Source organism: Equus przewalskii, chromosome 2 (assembly GCF_037783145.1).
Source record: "Equus przewalskii isolate Varuska chromosome 2, EquPr2, whole genome shotgun sequence".
Classification (NCBI taxonomy): domain Eukaryota; kingdom Metazoa; phylum Chordata; class Mammalia; order Perissodactyla; family Equidae; genus Equus; species Equus przewalskii.
The window spans coordinates 117,201,505-117,217,267 of NC_091832.1; the positions used below are offsets into that span (position 1 = coordinate 117,201,505).

At 45.5% G+C, this 15,763-nt stretch overlaps 1 protein-coding gene across 9 annotated transcripts in view; it reads left to right on the forward strand.

Annotated features, from left to right (window-relative positions):
- The window catches only part of LEF1 (lymphoid enhancer binding factor 1), a 119,186-nt gene that overhangs the window by 66,321 nt on the left and 37,102 nt on the right, over nucleotides 1-15,763 (forward strand). For all 9 annotated transcript variants that reach the window (XM_070611760.1, XM_070611758.1, XM_070611763.1 and 6 more), the window contains one exon: nucleotides 14,860-14,992. In XM_070611760.1, the coding sequence (XP_070467861.1) occupies nucleotides 14,860-14,992 (133 nt within the window). The remainder of the gene's footprint in view (nucleotides 1-14,859; nucleotides 14,993-15,763) is intronic.

Consider the following 15,763-nt stretch of genomic DNA (forward strand, 5'->3'; position numbering starts at 1 on the left):
GGGTGACTTCACTCTGATTTGCTGCCCTCCTGTTGGAAGCTGCATTCTTTAATGCACATGTGACAGTCTCAATTATTTGCTTTTCTGTATAAAATTCATTTGTTATGGATAACTTTCAAAAATAATTACATTAAGCTTTTTACACCATTTTTTTTTTTTTTTTTTTTTTTTGCTACATTAACTATTTCCTTGAGAAGAGGGAAGAGAATGCCCGTGACCCTTCTACACGGCTGTTCCCATGCTTGGCAGTGGGGCTCCTTCTGCCTGGTGACTCAGACCCAGAGCTGTTTAGGCCCAGAGGCAAGGAACCAGGCCAAGTAATTAATGACCAAGTAATGAATTCCCAGTGTTGGCAGGACGTGGGGGCTGGATCAGGTCATCCTAGATCATGTCAAACGATGATCTTTGAAATTTCTTATTCTGGAATGGTTTCAGAGATCAAGATTCTGTTCCTGGCGCTTGTCGGAGAGAAATGAGGGAAGGAAAGTTTGCTCCCCCTGTAATTTAGGAAGGGGTTCAGTGTTTGCCAGAGGTGTGCTGTTACATGTTTAACAACCAGCCTGGGGGGACGTGGCTCTGACTTTCCACGTTTGCCAATTTCCACGGTGTAAATAATCCTACCATGGCCAATTTCAAGCTTCCAACATACTATTAACAGGCTCTCAAAATTCCTGAAAATTTAGCAGTCAGCTCTGGAGAGCTGGGACAAGCCGGCTCCAGGACACAACGGGAAACTAGGGGTCGCCTGGCTTGCCCTTGGGAAGGATTTGTGGAGCGGACGTTCAGTGTCTGGCTTGAGTTCCTCAGCATGTTCCCCCAAAAAGATGCAAAATAACATTCAGGAAGGAAATTGCCTATTCACAGTAAGTGGCACAAAATGGAGTTTGTCTTTGATTTTGTGTTCAGAGAAGAATCCTTTTTCACTAGCAGAGAGTAGCTGTTGTCATCTTTGCTACTGTAATTTTGCACCGGCTATAGAACATTTCTCTTTTGTAATGTGTAAATAGAGTTAAGAGTCTTTTAACAGGTCTTTACATTTTACTTCCTCTTTTTATACCATTGACACAGATATTTTCATGGAAAGGTTTTTATTCTAGTTTGACTTCTTTGGAGGCTTTCAGACGAATCAGAATGTGCAAAGTTACATAAAACCCGATTTGTGTAATCTACACTATTTGTCATTTAAGTTTTCTGCCTCAATTTTCAACTCATTTCAGGATTTTGTTTTTAAATCCAGCACGAAAGGTTCTTTTTCCTTGACTCATACGAGTATATACTGTGAACAGTGATGCCGACAGCATCGTTTTTGCTCGAGATAAGCTCTGGTCTTTTTCAGACAGTGTGCTCTGATGTCAGATGGGAAGGATGGTGACCCCTCCAGGAATGAGTTAATCGTTAACTTGTAATGAAGCTGAGAATGTGGACCAGGTGTTCTAAAAGGTGATCTGAACTGACTGGCAGATTGAAGAAGTTACTTACAGCTGCTGTGCAGCAAACTGTGCATTCAAATACTCTATCCTGTGAAAGATGGATGTCCTTCTGTAATGCTTTTCATACCATGACATGAAATGTTATGGTTTTATACTGCTCAACAGATAAATATTTGGTTTTAATAAACCTATTGACCTGGCCCTCATTATGGGATTCTGAAATCCAGTGTTGGATTGCCAGCTCTCCCACTAAACTTTTCTGATTTTCAGTTTCCTTATCTATAAGTTTCCTTTTCCATAACAGGAATGTTAACAAACATGCCTACTTTTTTGGTTGTTTAAGTCAAATTGGGGTACAATAGGGAAAGGGCCATCTCACCTCCAGATGTTCCAAGTGTAAAGCAGAGCTGCCTGGTGGAGATATAATGTGAATCACAAATGCTAGTCATATACGTGATTTTGAATTTTCTAGTAGCCACATAAAAAAGTAAAGAGGGGCCGGATCCGTGGCCAAGTGGTTAAGTTCGTGCACTCCGCTGCGGCGGCCCAGGGTTCGGATCCTGGGCACGGACATGGCACTGCTCATCAGGCCACGTTGAGGCGGCGTCCCACATCCCACAACTAGAAGGAGCTGCAACTAAGATATACAACTGTGTACAGGCAGGTTTGGGGAAATAAAGCAGGAAAAAAAAAGTAAAGAGAAACAGGTAAAATTAATTTTAGTAATAGCTTTATTTTAATACAGTAGAGCCAAAATGTCACTTGAATGTGTAATCAATATAAAACATTATTGAGATAGTTTACATTCTTTTTTTCCACAGTAAGTGTTTGAAATCCGCTGTGTGTATTTTATTCTGCCGGCACGTCTCCATGCAGACTAGTCACGTTTCAAGGCTCGAACGCTAGTGACTTCTGGCTGCCATGCTGGACAGCACAGCTCTGTAGAATAGCTTTAATGCTTATCTTACAGCATAAATATCACATTTATATATTCGTAGAAAATGATTTGAATTTCCTAGTTAAGTTTAGCTCTCAGAGCTTAAGACTTAGCAGCTGAACTGGAAATAATTTATTTGTTGTATTTTTCTTTTAATTTCTGAAAGCCTCTTCAGCAAATTCTATAGAAAAATGAGGATCCCCACAGACTTAAATGTTACTCTTTTCACTTTTTAAAACACCCAGTTTTAAGCAGAGAGTATGTTACATGTCTGGCACTTACTGAAATCAGAGATGGCTTGATGGGACAAAATTGGCACCTAAGCCTTCTTATTGCTGTTTTATTACGCTTCACACCTGATCATAAAACAAAACTCTATTTTATGTTAACTAAGACAAGGCAGATGCTTTACATAGTTGCTTTAAGTGTGAGGGGTCCCTCCCTTTTCAGTATGAAGGTGTTAGGTTTAAGGCTGTTGCCTCTGGCCCTTTGGGATTTTGTACCATCCATTGGCAGCCTGAACATGTAAACAGCTCATCCACGCTCTCCTTCTGGGCAGGCTCCAGCCACCGCCATCCCAAGGAGATCTGGAGTCAGGCCCCAAATGTTCATCTTTCCCACTGGACGTTCTGAGTGCCGTGGGGAGATCTCCAGCCCTCTGAGACCGGCTGATAGCTGCTGGGGGGCGGCGGGGGGACTTCCTTCCCTCCGAATGTGCCGTCCCTGGGCAGTGGGTGGAGAGAGCCTATTTAACCAGCAGTGCCCAGGCCGGCACCAGAACACCAGACTGAGTTTCTCTAGGGCGGACGGCTGGTGAGGTTCCGAGGAGAGCCTCTGGGAAGTCACTCACCCCAGAGCCATACTCCCTCTCTGACTCTGGAGCTCCTGGGGTTGCCTCATTCTGTCCTGTCCTGTTGCACATTGTCATCATACAACCCAGACACTGGTCTCCAGGGAAAAGTGGAGCCTGCTGCCTCTGCTCTGGGCTCTCCGCAGGAGACAGAGGCGGCTCTTGCTCCTGACTTCTCACTCACCTTCTCTGACTTGTTTACCTTCCATCATTTCCCAGTGACCTACACAAACACTGCTTTCGACAAGCCAACTAACGCTATTAATATTACTTATTAATAGTAATAAATTATTACGCAGTGATGGCCAAAGCTGCTTTCCAGAATAGGGCAGCAGTTTTTAATCCAGGGTCTGAGGGCAACTCCGTTCCGTGTCCTCCCCTGTTCGCAACAGCCTGTCCACCCATCGATGTGTGGTTTGTATTTGTGTCTAAAATCGTGTATGCACAGCTTTCGTCAGATCACAGTGTCTGTGATCCAGAAAGTGTTATGGACCGTTGGAATCTTGCTCTACCCTGTGTCCTTCCACTGTGAAATCTGACATACACATGTGCGCTCCGCAGAGCCCCGCCGGTGCAGCCGGTGGTCTAGGCAGGCTCCCCCTCTCATCCTGCCTCCTTAGGATCCTGTGCTCCCTTCTCTCCATTATTCCACTTCTGAATTAACCACTACATCCCCCTACTTGTAATATTTTACTGCTAGCACAGCGAATCTCAAGCCTGTTTGTTTTGTTGTTTGGTTGGTTGGTTTGTCTTAAATGACTCTAGTTCTTTCTCCTAATTTTCAAAGGACAGTCTTAACACAGACAAAGCACAGAGTTTAACATGAAAAGGAAATGCGGCTCTTAGAATGAGGGGTGTGGGGAAGGTGTTGTGAAATCAATCAGATGCTAGGATGTTGCAACTTTACGTAATTAGAAGTCATTTTCCCTTTCACTCTGATCTTCTCTCAGCTTCCAGCCTCAATCCCTGCCCCTCTGCTTGTAGACTCCAGTTACTGAAAAGCGTGGGCTCCCCTTTGGGTCCCAGAAGGAATTATTCCCCTCGGTTGCCTTTCTTTGCAGCAGTTCACAGTGAAAAGTTCGTCTGTTTGGGATAGAACAGATGTGTATTCAGTCGAGCTTCAGCCCAGCCCGCATGACCCTGGGTGACACCTAACCTTTCTGAGCCTCAGTTTGTGCCCGAATTAGAAAATGGGGAAATAAATTTGATGGCCAGTGTGAAAGCATCCTTCATCGTTCCTGAAACGTAGAAAATATTCAGTGAATGTCCCTTCTCTTGTCTTTCTCACTCAAGCATCCAGGTTTTAATTATTGCAGACTATATTTCCTCTTTTTAATTATCTTTCTTTGATTTATTTTCCTTCTACCATGTTTATTTCATACAGCATTTAGTGCATTATTAGTGATTAATAAATGGTAAGCCAATCACGTGACTCTTTAGTCACCCTCAAGGGTCAGATAATTAAGTTAGAGCTTAAGATTTGGCATACCTTGTAGTAGAAGAGTTGCACTTAAATATAAAATAATGGTTTTCTAAAACTTTTCTTAAAAGGCGAATGATTGGCCCAAATCTGACATGTTAATATAGGAGAAAAAGCCAAAGCTCTTTTTAAATTTTCTTCAAAGTAAATTCATTTGGACCCTCAACCCTGCTGAGTGATTGCCTCTCCCGTTCCTTCTGCCGGGACCCCATTCACGGGAGCTCTCCTCACACGGTTCCCACGATCCCTGATCTTCACGGGAACGAAGGGGATGTGCTGATCCCGGCTCCTCTGTCTCTCCCCCTGAGCTGCGCCTCCTGTCAGCTCTGACACATGTGAGTAACACACTCTTGACGTTGCAACCCCAGGATAAAAAAAAGGAAAAAGAGGAGGAGAAAAACCAAAACTAAGTAAACCTCAGACCTTTGTAGTGTAATCAGAATAACTACACCACCAAATAGTAATGTCTATAATGGTACTTCATTTTTGTCTGCTAAAGATTAATTAATAACATTTTGTAAAGGAGAGAAAAAATGAGAAAGTTACATGGGTTATCGTTGTCTTGACGGATGGTATTAGGTCTTGCAGCCTCCTGAGCTTATCACACTGCCCCCTCCCCCTCCCTCCCACTCTCACTGTGGGACTTGACTTTACGAAGAGAGATGATGGGGAGCCTGACATAGTCATGTGCACCGTTAAAAAGCAGAGAGGTTTCTCCACTGGTCGTAGAAGAGGAAGTCAGAGATTCAGAACAAGAAAGGTTTGATGCGCCATTGCTGGCTTTAAGTTGGAGGGGGCTACTTGTCCAGGAATGTGAGTGCCAGCCCCCCCCCCCCCACCCCCACCCCCGACAGCCAGCAAGGAAGTGGGGACAAGCACAAGGAACTGAATTCTCCTGACCACAAAGGTGAGCTTGCAGAGCCTCCAGCCAGGAAGTCAGCCTGGCCAGTGCCTGGTGTCGCTGGGAGCAGAGAATGGCTCGCACTACGCCCAAATCCGGCCCCACAGGAACTGTGACATAGGATGTTGTGATGTCCTGAGCTGCTAAACTCGTGTACTTTTTTTATGCAGCAACAGAAAACACAAGGATCAACCTCTGTGTTTAGAATAAGGGTATGGATGCTCTGGTGAAAGGAGCCTGACTCCTAGTGCTGAAGGCCTCATCAGAAGATTAGTCATAAGAAATAGACGTTGAATGCCTCCACTTTGCCAGGACCTCTGCTGGGTGCTGGGAAAGTCACCAAGGTGGGACCCCCTTCTAGTGAGAGAACACAGATGCACAACAGTGCCCAGCTCTTGTCTATCAAGAATCCCTTTGAAGAGAATGCTTCACAGTTGAATGAGTGAACGCGTGTCTGGGGTTCTGTACTGAGTTACATTAAAGGAGTCGAATGAGTGTTAAAAGTTAAAATATTCTTGGGGCTGGCCCGGTGGCCGAGTGGTTAAGTTCGTGCGCTCCACTGCAGGCGGCCCAGTGTTTCATTGGTTCGAATCCTGGGCACGGACATGGGACTGCTCATCAAATCACAGTGAGGCAGTGTCCCACATGCCACAACTAGAAGGACACACAACGAAGAATATACAACTGTGTACCGGGGGGCTTTGGGGAGAAAAAGGAAAAAAATCTTTAAAAAAAAATCACAATTAAAAAAGTTAAAATATCCTTTAAAAGAGTGTGGTATATATTATTTTTGTTTGCTTTTCAAATTTCTCTTGCTTTGTACCTTTAGAAGAGTAGCAAATAAGAGGGGGGAAAATGATAGCCAAGTACATCACAAAACCCATCTTTGTAACCCATGAACCAATTTCTCTCTGAATTCAGCTTAACTGAAATAATTTTCACTTTAGCAGCCTAGATCGTCCACAGGCAACAGCTCGTTCTGTACTATTATTTCACTATGGGGGCAGTCCTCAGAGCGTGATCTCTGGCCCTAGGGGTCCCTCAGCTGGGCGTCCCCAGGTCAGGCCACTCATAATAACACTAACACATTTCTTCCCTTCCACTGCATGGGCTTTGCACTGATGGTGACAGGCAACGCTGGGTAAAACTGCGGGGGCCAGGTGGTACCAGTGGTCGTTGAATTCTGTACCACAGCACCCTCCCAGGGAAAAACATGCCCATGTCAGTTAAGAATATCCTTGATGAGGCAGTAAAAGTTAATAATTTTATTAAATCTTGACCTTTGAATGCATAACTGGCAAACTATAGTTCTTCTTCGGTATTTGGCAGATATTTTCTCACGAATGAGCAATGTGAGCCTCTGTCTTCAGTGAAAATGATTGACAGCGTTTGTTGCCCATGATAAAATTTGAGCTTTCAAGCAAAGATTGGAGTTTTAGAAAACATATCCACTACTGTGGGCTTGATAGCGTCCAAAATCCTTAAAGCTTTTCTGCTGAGATCAGTGATAATATTAATGAATGTGATTTTTATATTGTATAACAAAATATGTCAACTCAGTGAACCAGTATTTTCCACGTGACCAGTGCCTGACATTACCAAGTGATGGTTGGGTCAACGCAGCGTGCACGCCAGAGCAGTGGGTTGTACTGTAGGGGTAGGAGGAGTGGATAGATGGAGTTCTTGATTCTACATTGCAACTAGCCTATGACAAACTACTGCTTGTTGAGTTTTGGTACAGTATCAAACAAGAAGATCCACAATTATCTGAAAAAATATTAAAATCATCCTTCCCTTACCAACAGCATATCTGTGTGAGGTCGGATTTTCTTCATATATTTCAACCAAAATAACATCCAAATGGAGATGTGAGAAAAGAGAATCCAGTTGTCTTCTGTTAAACCAAATGCTAAAGAGATTTGCAGAATCTAAATGCCACTCTTCTCATTTAATTTTTTTGTTTAGAAAATGGTAATTTTTCATAAAAATATTTTTTGTGTTAACGTTAGGGGTTTGTCATTTTTAAGTGAATTAATACCTACTTTTAAATTTCTCCTTTTAATTTCTACTGGGATAAGTATTTGTAGATAAATGCACACAGAAGCTCCTGGGACCCTCGCCGGTTGGCGAGAGTGTTGAGGTGCCTGAGAGCACACATTTGGGAGCTGGTGCTGTGAGAGATTTCTGTCTGTTAGTGACCATCTAACTGAGCGAGCGAGCGAGTGCCGCCGCGAGACCTAAGCCAGAACGTTCGGTGGTAGTTAAGGTTTCGAGCATGGGGTGCCGTTTGTGACAGGTCCTGGAGGCTGGGAGGGAGGTATGGGGTCACAGCATGGACTCAGTGCTTTGCCAGGAGGGAGAAGCGAGTTTGGTGGGGAATCCAGCTGACAGAAAGCTCAGCTCTAAATTCCAAACCCTGCGGTGCCCAGAGTGGTGGGACCCAGGCTCTGAGGAGCAGAGTGATTCCTCTCTTGGGTCTCTTTGCCCTTTGTTCATTGAGGGTAGATGGTGTGCTGGGGCCTGATAGATGTCTGTGGTGCTCATTCATCCTCACCGTCATCCTGTGAGGTCTCAGTCCACCCAGTTTACGTATAAGGAAGCTGAGGTTCCAAAAAATTAAGCAGCTTACCTAAGCACAGCGACTGAGTGGCGTTTAAACGTTTGGAGCTTGAACTCTCCGCCTCCAGTGCCCATGTGCTGCGATACTGGACTCTGTTCTCATCTCTTCCACTTGGCAACCAGAGGGTGCCCAGACTGTCCGTTTTTGGTTCCTTGGATACAAACTGTGGGCTTCAGAGGCACAGACGTGGGTTCAAATCCTGTCTCTGCTGCTTGACATCCTGTGGGATCTGGTATAAATTACTCTCTGAGAACCTCGGGTCTCTTCTCTATAAAGCAGGAAGCATAATAAAAACCTAACTTGGGGGGACTTCCGGCTTAAATGATGTGCTGCATGGACGGCATCACCTTACAGACACTCGGGAAGACAGTGGGCGCTCCGCACCCCTCTTTCTTGGCAGGTCTTCAGCAGTCTGTCTGTAGGCCTGCTAGTGACATCGGTCTTCTCCAGGAGGTCACTTGTTCTGTCCAGATGCTTCGTTACAGTTGAACGCCTGGAGGTGGTCTGGAACAGAGGTGGAGAGGAGCTGAGCAGTGGGCAGTGTGGGGCAGGAAGAGCAGGACTCGGGTACCAAACAATGCCAGCACAAGTCCTCTCTCGTCTAATTATTACTTAGCTCTGTGTCCAAAAGGACTCCGCCTTCTCATCTATAAAAACAGAAGTGGTCCTGCCCACTCGTGTGGATGAGTGCCAGAGACTGGAAGGGCACGGCCGTAATGACGGGCACTTCCTGGGTGTCCAAGCTGTATGAATTCTTTTCCCTGTGACATGTCCCTTCCCGTGTTGGGAAAACATCCCAGGTGTCTGTAGAGACCATCCCTGTGCCCCCAGAGTTGGGCTCATGGAATACTTGTCCCTTTCGAACCTTAGAACTTTCCCAGCTCCCGCTCAGGAAGCCTTCAGAGTCCGGGCCTCACTTTTGTGTGTGAAAAGCTTCTGCGTCATGACTGGGCGTGGTCCTAGCGTTGAAGCCACATCAGCCCTGAAACAGGCGGATGCTTTGGTGGCTCCTAGGAAAGATTTCCAGTGTGAACTGTTACTTTTGAGGTCTGGTTGGTGCAGGATCGTTCGTACCTTTGGAGGGGACTGAGTCTGCTTCTCTTTGTGGGAGGGCTTGGGACGCCCAGATCCTCAGAAGAGGAGGGAAGGCAGGATGTGAAGTGACCCGGCTTCCACTTCACGAGTACCAGACTTCTTAAGAGTTTAAATAAAAAGTGAAATGCCACCATAACGATTGAGGCCTGATGAAATCCCTCCTCTCAGTAAGTTGTGGCGTCTTAAAATTCGCCTGGATTCGGTTATCACCAGGAGGACTATTGATAAAATGCACAGCCAATTGCAGTGGAACTCAAGACCTTTATGCACAGCCGGATCCTGCCCTGTGGGTTTAGTTGAAATCATGAGGTGAGCAAAATGGGGACAAGCTACTGGGCCAGCAGGTTTCTCCCCAATTACTCCACTTACCAGCAGGCCCACGGCCTTTGCCGGCAGGGAGCTGAGCCACTTTTTATCCCTCCCAGAACCACATCCTCAGAGGCTAACAGCGTTCGCAACAGCGAGAGTCCCGGCCGGCGGTGAGGGGCCATTTCTGGGAAGGCTGCCCTGGGGGTGGCTCTCAGGATCGCTAAGTGGCACCCACTTCGTGTCCACAGGAGGTGTGGGTTTTATTGGCTGTGATGCCAAAGAGGTCCTTACCTTCAGGGACCAGCCTGGGTGGCAGCCAAGCGGGCTTCCTTGGAACGTGTTCCAGGCCTGGAGAGAAAGGCAGCAGTTGAGTCTCTGTGGCTCTGGCCACTTCTGGGAGGCGCCTGTTTGTCTGATGTGACTCCTGTGCCTGGGATGGAGACCACAGTCATTTTATGGATGTCACACACTGTCAGGTGTGGCCCAGATGGTCAACGCAGAGTCCAAGGCTTTATGAGCTCAGCTCTTCAGGGAGGCCGCGTGGTGTGCTGGTCACAAATGTGGCCTCTGGAGCCAGACTTTCTGCATTTGAACCTGGCCTTGTCGTTTACGGGTTCTCTGCCCTTGGGAAAGTTCCTTAACTTCTCCATGCCTCAGTTTCCTCATCTGTAAAGGGAGGACAATGCCCCTCCCTCAAAGGCATTGTGAAGTGCTTAGCACACAGTGAGCGCTGGGTGGGTGCTGGTTGCTGTGATGTTACGTGCTCCCTCGGTAGACGGCCCGATGGTGGATTTTCGAGTTTGGGGAAGGATCACGGACTTCCCACCAAACAGCTTGCATGCTGAGTGCAGGCGGGAGAGCTGTCTTCTGGGGTCCACCTTATGTGTTCTGCCCCTTGTACTTGCCCTTCCCATCTTTTTCACTTTTCCTTTGCTCACCTGACCAGTCACCTGCCGAGATTAAAGGATGTGTGGCTGGAAGATCAGAGTCTGTGACTACCTTAGCTCCTTACTGCCCTGTGGGCTTGGACGAGATGCTGAACCTCTGCGCGCAGGAGTGAGTGTCTCATGAAGTGGAGTAACTGTGCATGCTGTTACCCTGGGGTCATGAGACAAAGGACACACACTGGGAACACCTGGTGGTCCTCCTCGGGAAGCTGAGACTCTCATGACTGTGCTCATGAAGGAGAAGGGATGGCGTGCTCTTCACCCACACTCCCTTACAGGGAGTGTGCAGTAGGGCAAGCCCTGAGCTGGGGTCAGGAGACGTGGGTCCTCCTAAGTGAGGTGCCGGTTGTACAGGACCAAGCAAGGAGTAGGAGCCTCTCCTCCACTTGATTCCACTGTCTGGAGGGACCCCGGCTTCCATTCCCTTCTATTCCAGTGACCTAGAGTTGTGGAGTTGTGCACTGAGCAGAGCTGTGTTACTACAGGCGCTGACAACAGTCAGCCTGCTGACCTGTTTCCCAGCTGCCTGTCTCAGAAAGTAAGGATCTTTGGCTTCTTACGGCTCCAGCGTGAGGCAGAGACTGCTGAGGAGAACACCCTGACTCTCCTGGCTTCCTGGGACTTGATGCTGTCTTTTCAGATTTTGCTTTTTTTTTATTATTATTTTACACATTTATTCTTTGTCTTCACAACCCCCTCACCACTTCCAGGCCGTAGAAAGGAAGCTGTGTGAGAATAGGGACCGTGTCTGTGTTGGCTGTCAGGACTGGAAAGTGCTTGGCGCATCTTCTACACATGCCCACACATGCTTGTGTAACCCCGTGTTGTAACGTGGTTGCATACTTTTGTCTGTGAAGCTGTGATCTGGTTACTCCTCTGCTGACCTACTTCCCACCCCAAAACGTGCCGCCTTGTTTTTTGGAGGTTGGAGGACTAGACTTAAGGATGGTTACGTTGTCTGTCTTGAAACATACGCAGAGTCGCAGTGCCGGCTTCTTCCCTGGTGTGTGCAGATCGTGTCAAAGCACAGCGGCTCCTGGTATCGGGAAGCCCACAGTTTCAGGCCGAGGACACTTGGCTGTGATGGCAATGTGTAGCATAGGTAGGATCTGTTTATATACGTAGTGGAGGTGGTTGGTAGGAGGCAAAATATAACCTTCGAATTGTGCTCGCACATATTACTGAGATTTCATATTGCTTTCATTATTTGGCCACAAAAATGGACATAATCCTTGTTGGCTTTAACACACCTACTAGTACTGCTTTCGCTATCCATCTTGCAAAATATAAGACAAGGCCAGAGCTTAAATTAAAATCCTCAGCTTCTTATCTCCTTCCCACAGGAAAGCAAATCTGTGTTGAAAACCGTAAAATTAAGAGGAGAGCAAGGATAGCATAATTTAGCAAAAATTCGTGGCACTAGATTCTGAGCAATATGACTGGAGGGGTAGGTCAGACATTAAGAAGATGCTGCCGCTAATGCGAGTTCCTTAAGGTGGGGCTTGGGAAATAGGAAAGGCACGCCAAATATGTGTGTTTCCAGAAGATTTCTGCACTGCTCACTCTTCACAACTACCCTAGGAAAACATCTCTGTAGATTGTTTGGCAGTTATGCTTATGAGACTGTTGAAATGAAACTCAGAGCAGTTATTCTAGAGTATAGTTGAAACAGATTCATTTTAGCATTTGGGTGTTGAGATTTTTGTTTCCATTTTTAAGAGGGTTTATAATATTATCATCAGATCCCTGCACCCATCCACCTGCTCCCCGCCCCCCCACCCCAGCATTCCGCATCCCCTGTATTTAAGAAGCTCATTCTGTGTATTTGGCAAACCGTGTCATTAACACTTGAAAAGCATTGACACGTTTTTTTAACCTTTTACACACTCACCTGCATGTCTGTGCTGAAGTACCAGAGACAAGGCGTGTGGCTTTGATAACGGTGCTTTGTTTAACAAACACCAAGGGCTGTACAAGCCATGGAAGTTCTGCCGTTAGCAAGGAGCCGATAATTATGAAATAGGGACAGTCTGGTATGAAAATTATATCATTGTCTAAAAAAGTGTGATTTTTTCTTCCCCTTGCTTTTTTCCCCTAAGTTTCTTCTGGCTGGAGATTGTAACGACAGGGTGTAGAGAAACACCATTACCAGCTGGAAGGAGAATTGAGTGTCACTAGGGTCCTTGTCCCTAGTTTTCCTGAGGGAGCCACACACTTTTGATACCTAATTTGTAAAAACATCAAATGCAAAACTAGCGTGTGTTGTAGGTGCGGCCACCACACACAGGAGTGTTCCAGGCCCTCAGCTGTTCACGCATACCCACGTTTTCAGCAGAGTACACTGTTCAGTTTCCAGGCATTTCCTCAATTTTTTTTTTAAATACAGATATTTGCTTCTGGAGAAACAGATTTCACATGCATTTCAGTCTGTAGTACAGTAAAAACCTCACTCGTTCAAACTGATTATGCTGGAGGTATGTCTGAGCTAGCGAATTAGAGAATATTCAAAATGCATTATGTTCTGTTCCTCTTAAATTCGCAAGTTACTTATTACTATAGTGTGTCTAAGTAGAGATCTTCCTGGACTGATTTAATTAGTAAATAAGTTTAAAATCAGAAAGGTATTTTGCATGTATATGACTCTGTTGAGCTGACTTTCTTTTTGAGACGAGGGATGTAGTTTCTATAGGAAACAGTCCTGCTACTTAGGTTAAGCTGCCTGAGTCTTGTTTACCTTACTCATTTGCTTAGTAAGCACTTTCTTGGGTAGGAAAAAAATGTCAATTTTAGCCAAACAAAAGAATCCCAGATTTCAAATGGATGAAGTCCAAATAAATTACCTGAACCTTTAAAAAGTGTTATTGCTATGTAATTTTAGACTTCCAAATTAAATATATGTAGTTTTAGACTTCCAAATTAAATAATAAAATTTGTTTTTATTTTTTTTTCAAAGATTGGCACCTGAGCACAACCATTGCCAATCTTCTTTTCTTTTTTTCTTCCACTTTTTCTCCACAAATGCCCCCAGTACATAGTTGTATATTCTTTTTAATTATGGGTCCTTCTAGTTGTGGCATGCGGGATGCCGCCTCAGCGTGGCCTAACAAGCGGTGCCATGCCCACGCCCAGGATCTGAACCAGCAAGACCCTGGGCCACCGAAGCAGAGCATGTGAACTTAACCACCTGGCCATGGGGCCAGCCCTAAAATTTGTTTTTAAACAAATATAAGCACATTAAGTATGTTAAAATATAAAATGCTAATAATTTAGTCTTCTTACATGGGGCCGGCCCCATGGCCGAGTGGTTGCGTTCACCTGCTCTGCTTCGGCGGCCCAGGGTTTCGCCGGTTCGGATCCTTGGCGTGGACCCAGCACTGCTCATCAGGCCATGCTGAGGCGACATCCCACATAGCACTACCAGAAAGACCCACAACTAAAATATACAACTAGGTACTGGGGGCCTTTGTGGAGAAGAAGAAAAAGGAGGAAAAGAAAAACAAGATTGGTAGCAGATGTTAGCTCAGGTACCAATCTGAAAGAAAGAAAGAAAGAAGGAAAGAAAGGGTTCTTACAAGATCTATTTCATATTACGTGGTTGAACTCAAGATTGAAATTCCCTTTTATCAATGAAGACTTTTACAAAGTAGAGAATTTAAAGATGAACTGAGTTGGGTTCAGACATTTGAATGGTCATGTTTGATTGACAAAGCTATAAAATACAAAAAATGGTATGACATGATTCCTAAAGGTATATAACTAGAATTATGAATTCTATAAATAAGTGGATATCAATACACCACATTATATTTATTGGGTTAAGAATTTGCCCTTTAAATTGGCAGTATTTATTCATTTATTTGTTCATTGAACAATTTTTTATTGAGTGCTCTTTTAATGCCAGATACATGTAATGAATGAAGAGCTTAATCAACATTGCTAATTTTTGCTCCAGTAACTCTCTGTTGACCTAAGGTGAGGAGGTAGCCCGGAAGGGCGTGTAAACGTGTGTACGGAGATTCCCGTCGCGGGAGAACGGTGCTCAAGCTGCACCTCCAGGGGTGCAGTTCATAACTGGGGGTCTCCTGGTGGGATAGTCACGTACCTGCGGAGCGTTTAGCATGGAAGGTTGAGAAGATCTGAGTGCATACAGAGGTGACTGCCCTTGTCCAGGTCTGGAGGTGGCTCCTGGGTTGCGCTGACGTCCAGTTACTGCTGGCATGTGGCTTTTTCTCTGGGAGAGGCAAGCACTGGGCATCCACGTTAACTATTGACCTTGTCGTTACTTTGCAGTCAAATAAAGTGCCCGTGGTGCAGCCATCCCATGCGGTCCATCCTCTCACCCCTCTCATCACGTACAGCGACGAGCACTTTTCTCCAGGATCACACCCGTCACACATCCCATCAGATGTCAACTCCAAGCAAGGTGAGAGCCCCGCCTGCCAGGCCTCTTCCCACCCACGGGGAGCCACGTCTCATCAGTCTGCATGGCCTTTGCTCCATGTCACTGGCAAATCAATAGATTTATAGGAGAGAAGCGTAATTTATCTGATAGCATTTTTTTTATTAATCCACAAGAATTTGTTGCTTCTTTTATTTTTCAGGATAAAAAAAAAAAAACAGAAGAAAAGCATAGAAGGGTCATTTTTAAAGTGATGGCTCTGAAAGTCTGTGATCCACAGTGTAAAGCAATACGTTTGCACTGAAACTTTGACCTCCGTGCCCCCCGTGGTGGTCATTTATCTCAGCATGCACTGGGTGTTGATGGCAATGTTAAAAAGGAGTTAGAAGAGGGACAAGGGAGGAGATTGTACTTCAACTGTTACCTTTTTTGAGCCTTTTATGATTTCTTTTGGTTTCACTTACACCCATATCTTGTTTTATCCTCCTCTTCTTATTTACCGGCACCGACTTAGAGATAAGTAAGAATTAAAGCACAAACCATCTCTGCTTAAAGTCAAAGTAATATGAATCTTACCTTGCTTCTCTACATTATTACCAAGTTCTGCTCCTGTATCATTTACAGAAAAACACTCAGCGTGAGCGGTCTGAAAAACCCAAGCGCCCAGTGTCTAACCTGAGGGTACGGGCTGGCTGTGGGACACAGAGCGCAGGTTCTCCAGACTTTCCGGTCCGCTCCGCTCAGAGCAAACCTGGAGGACGCATCTTTTCCCAGGGGGGCTTTGCTCTTTGCACG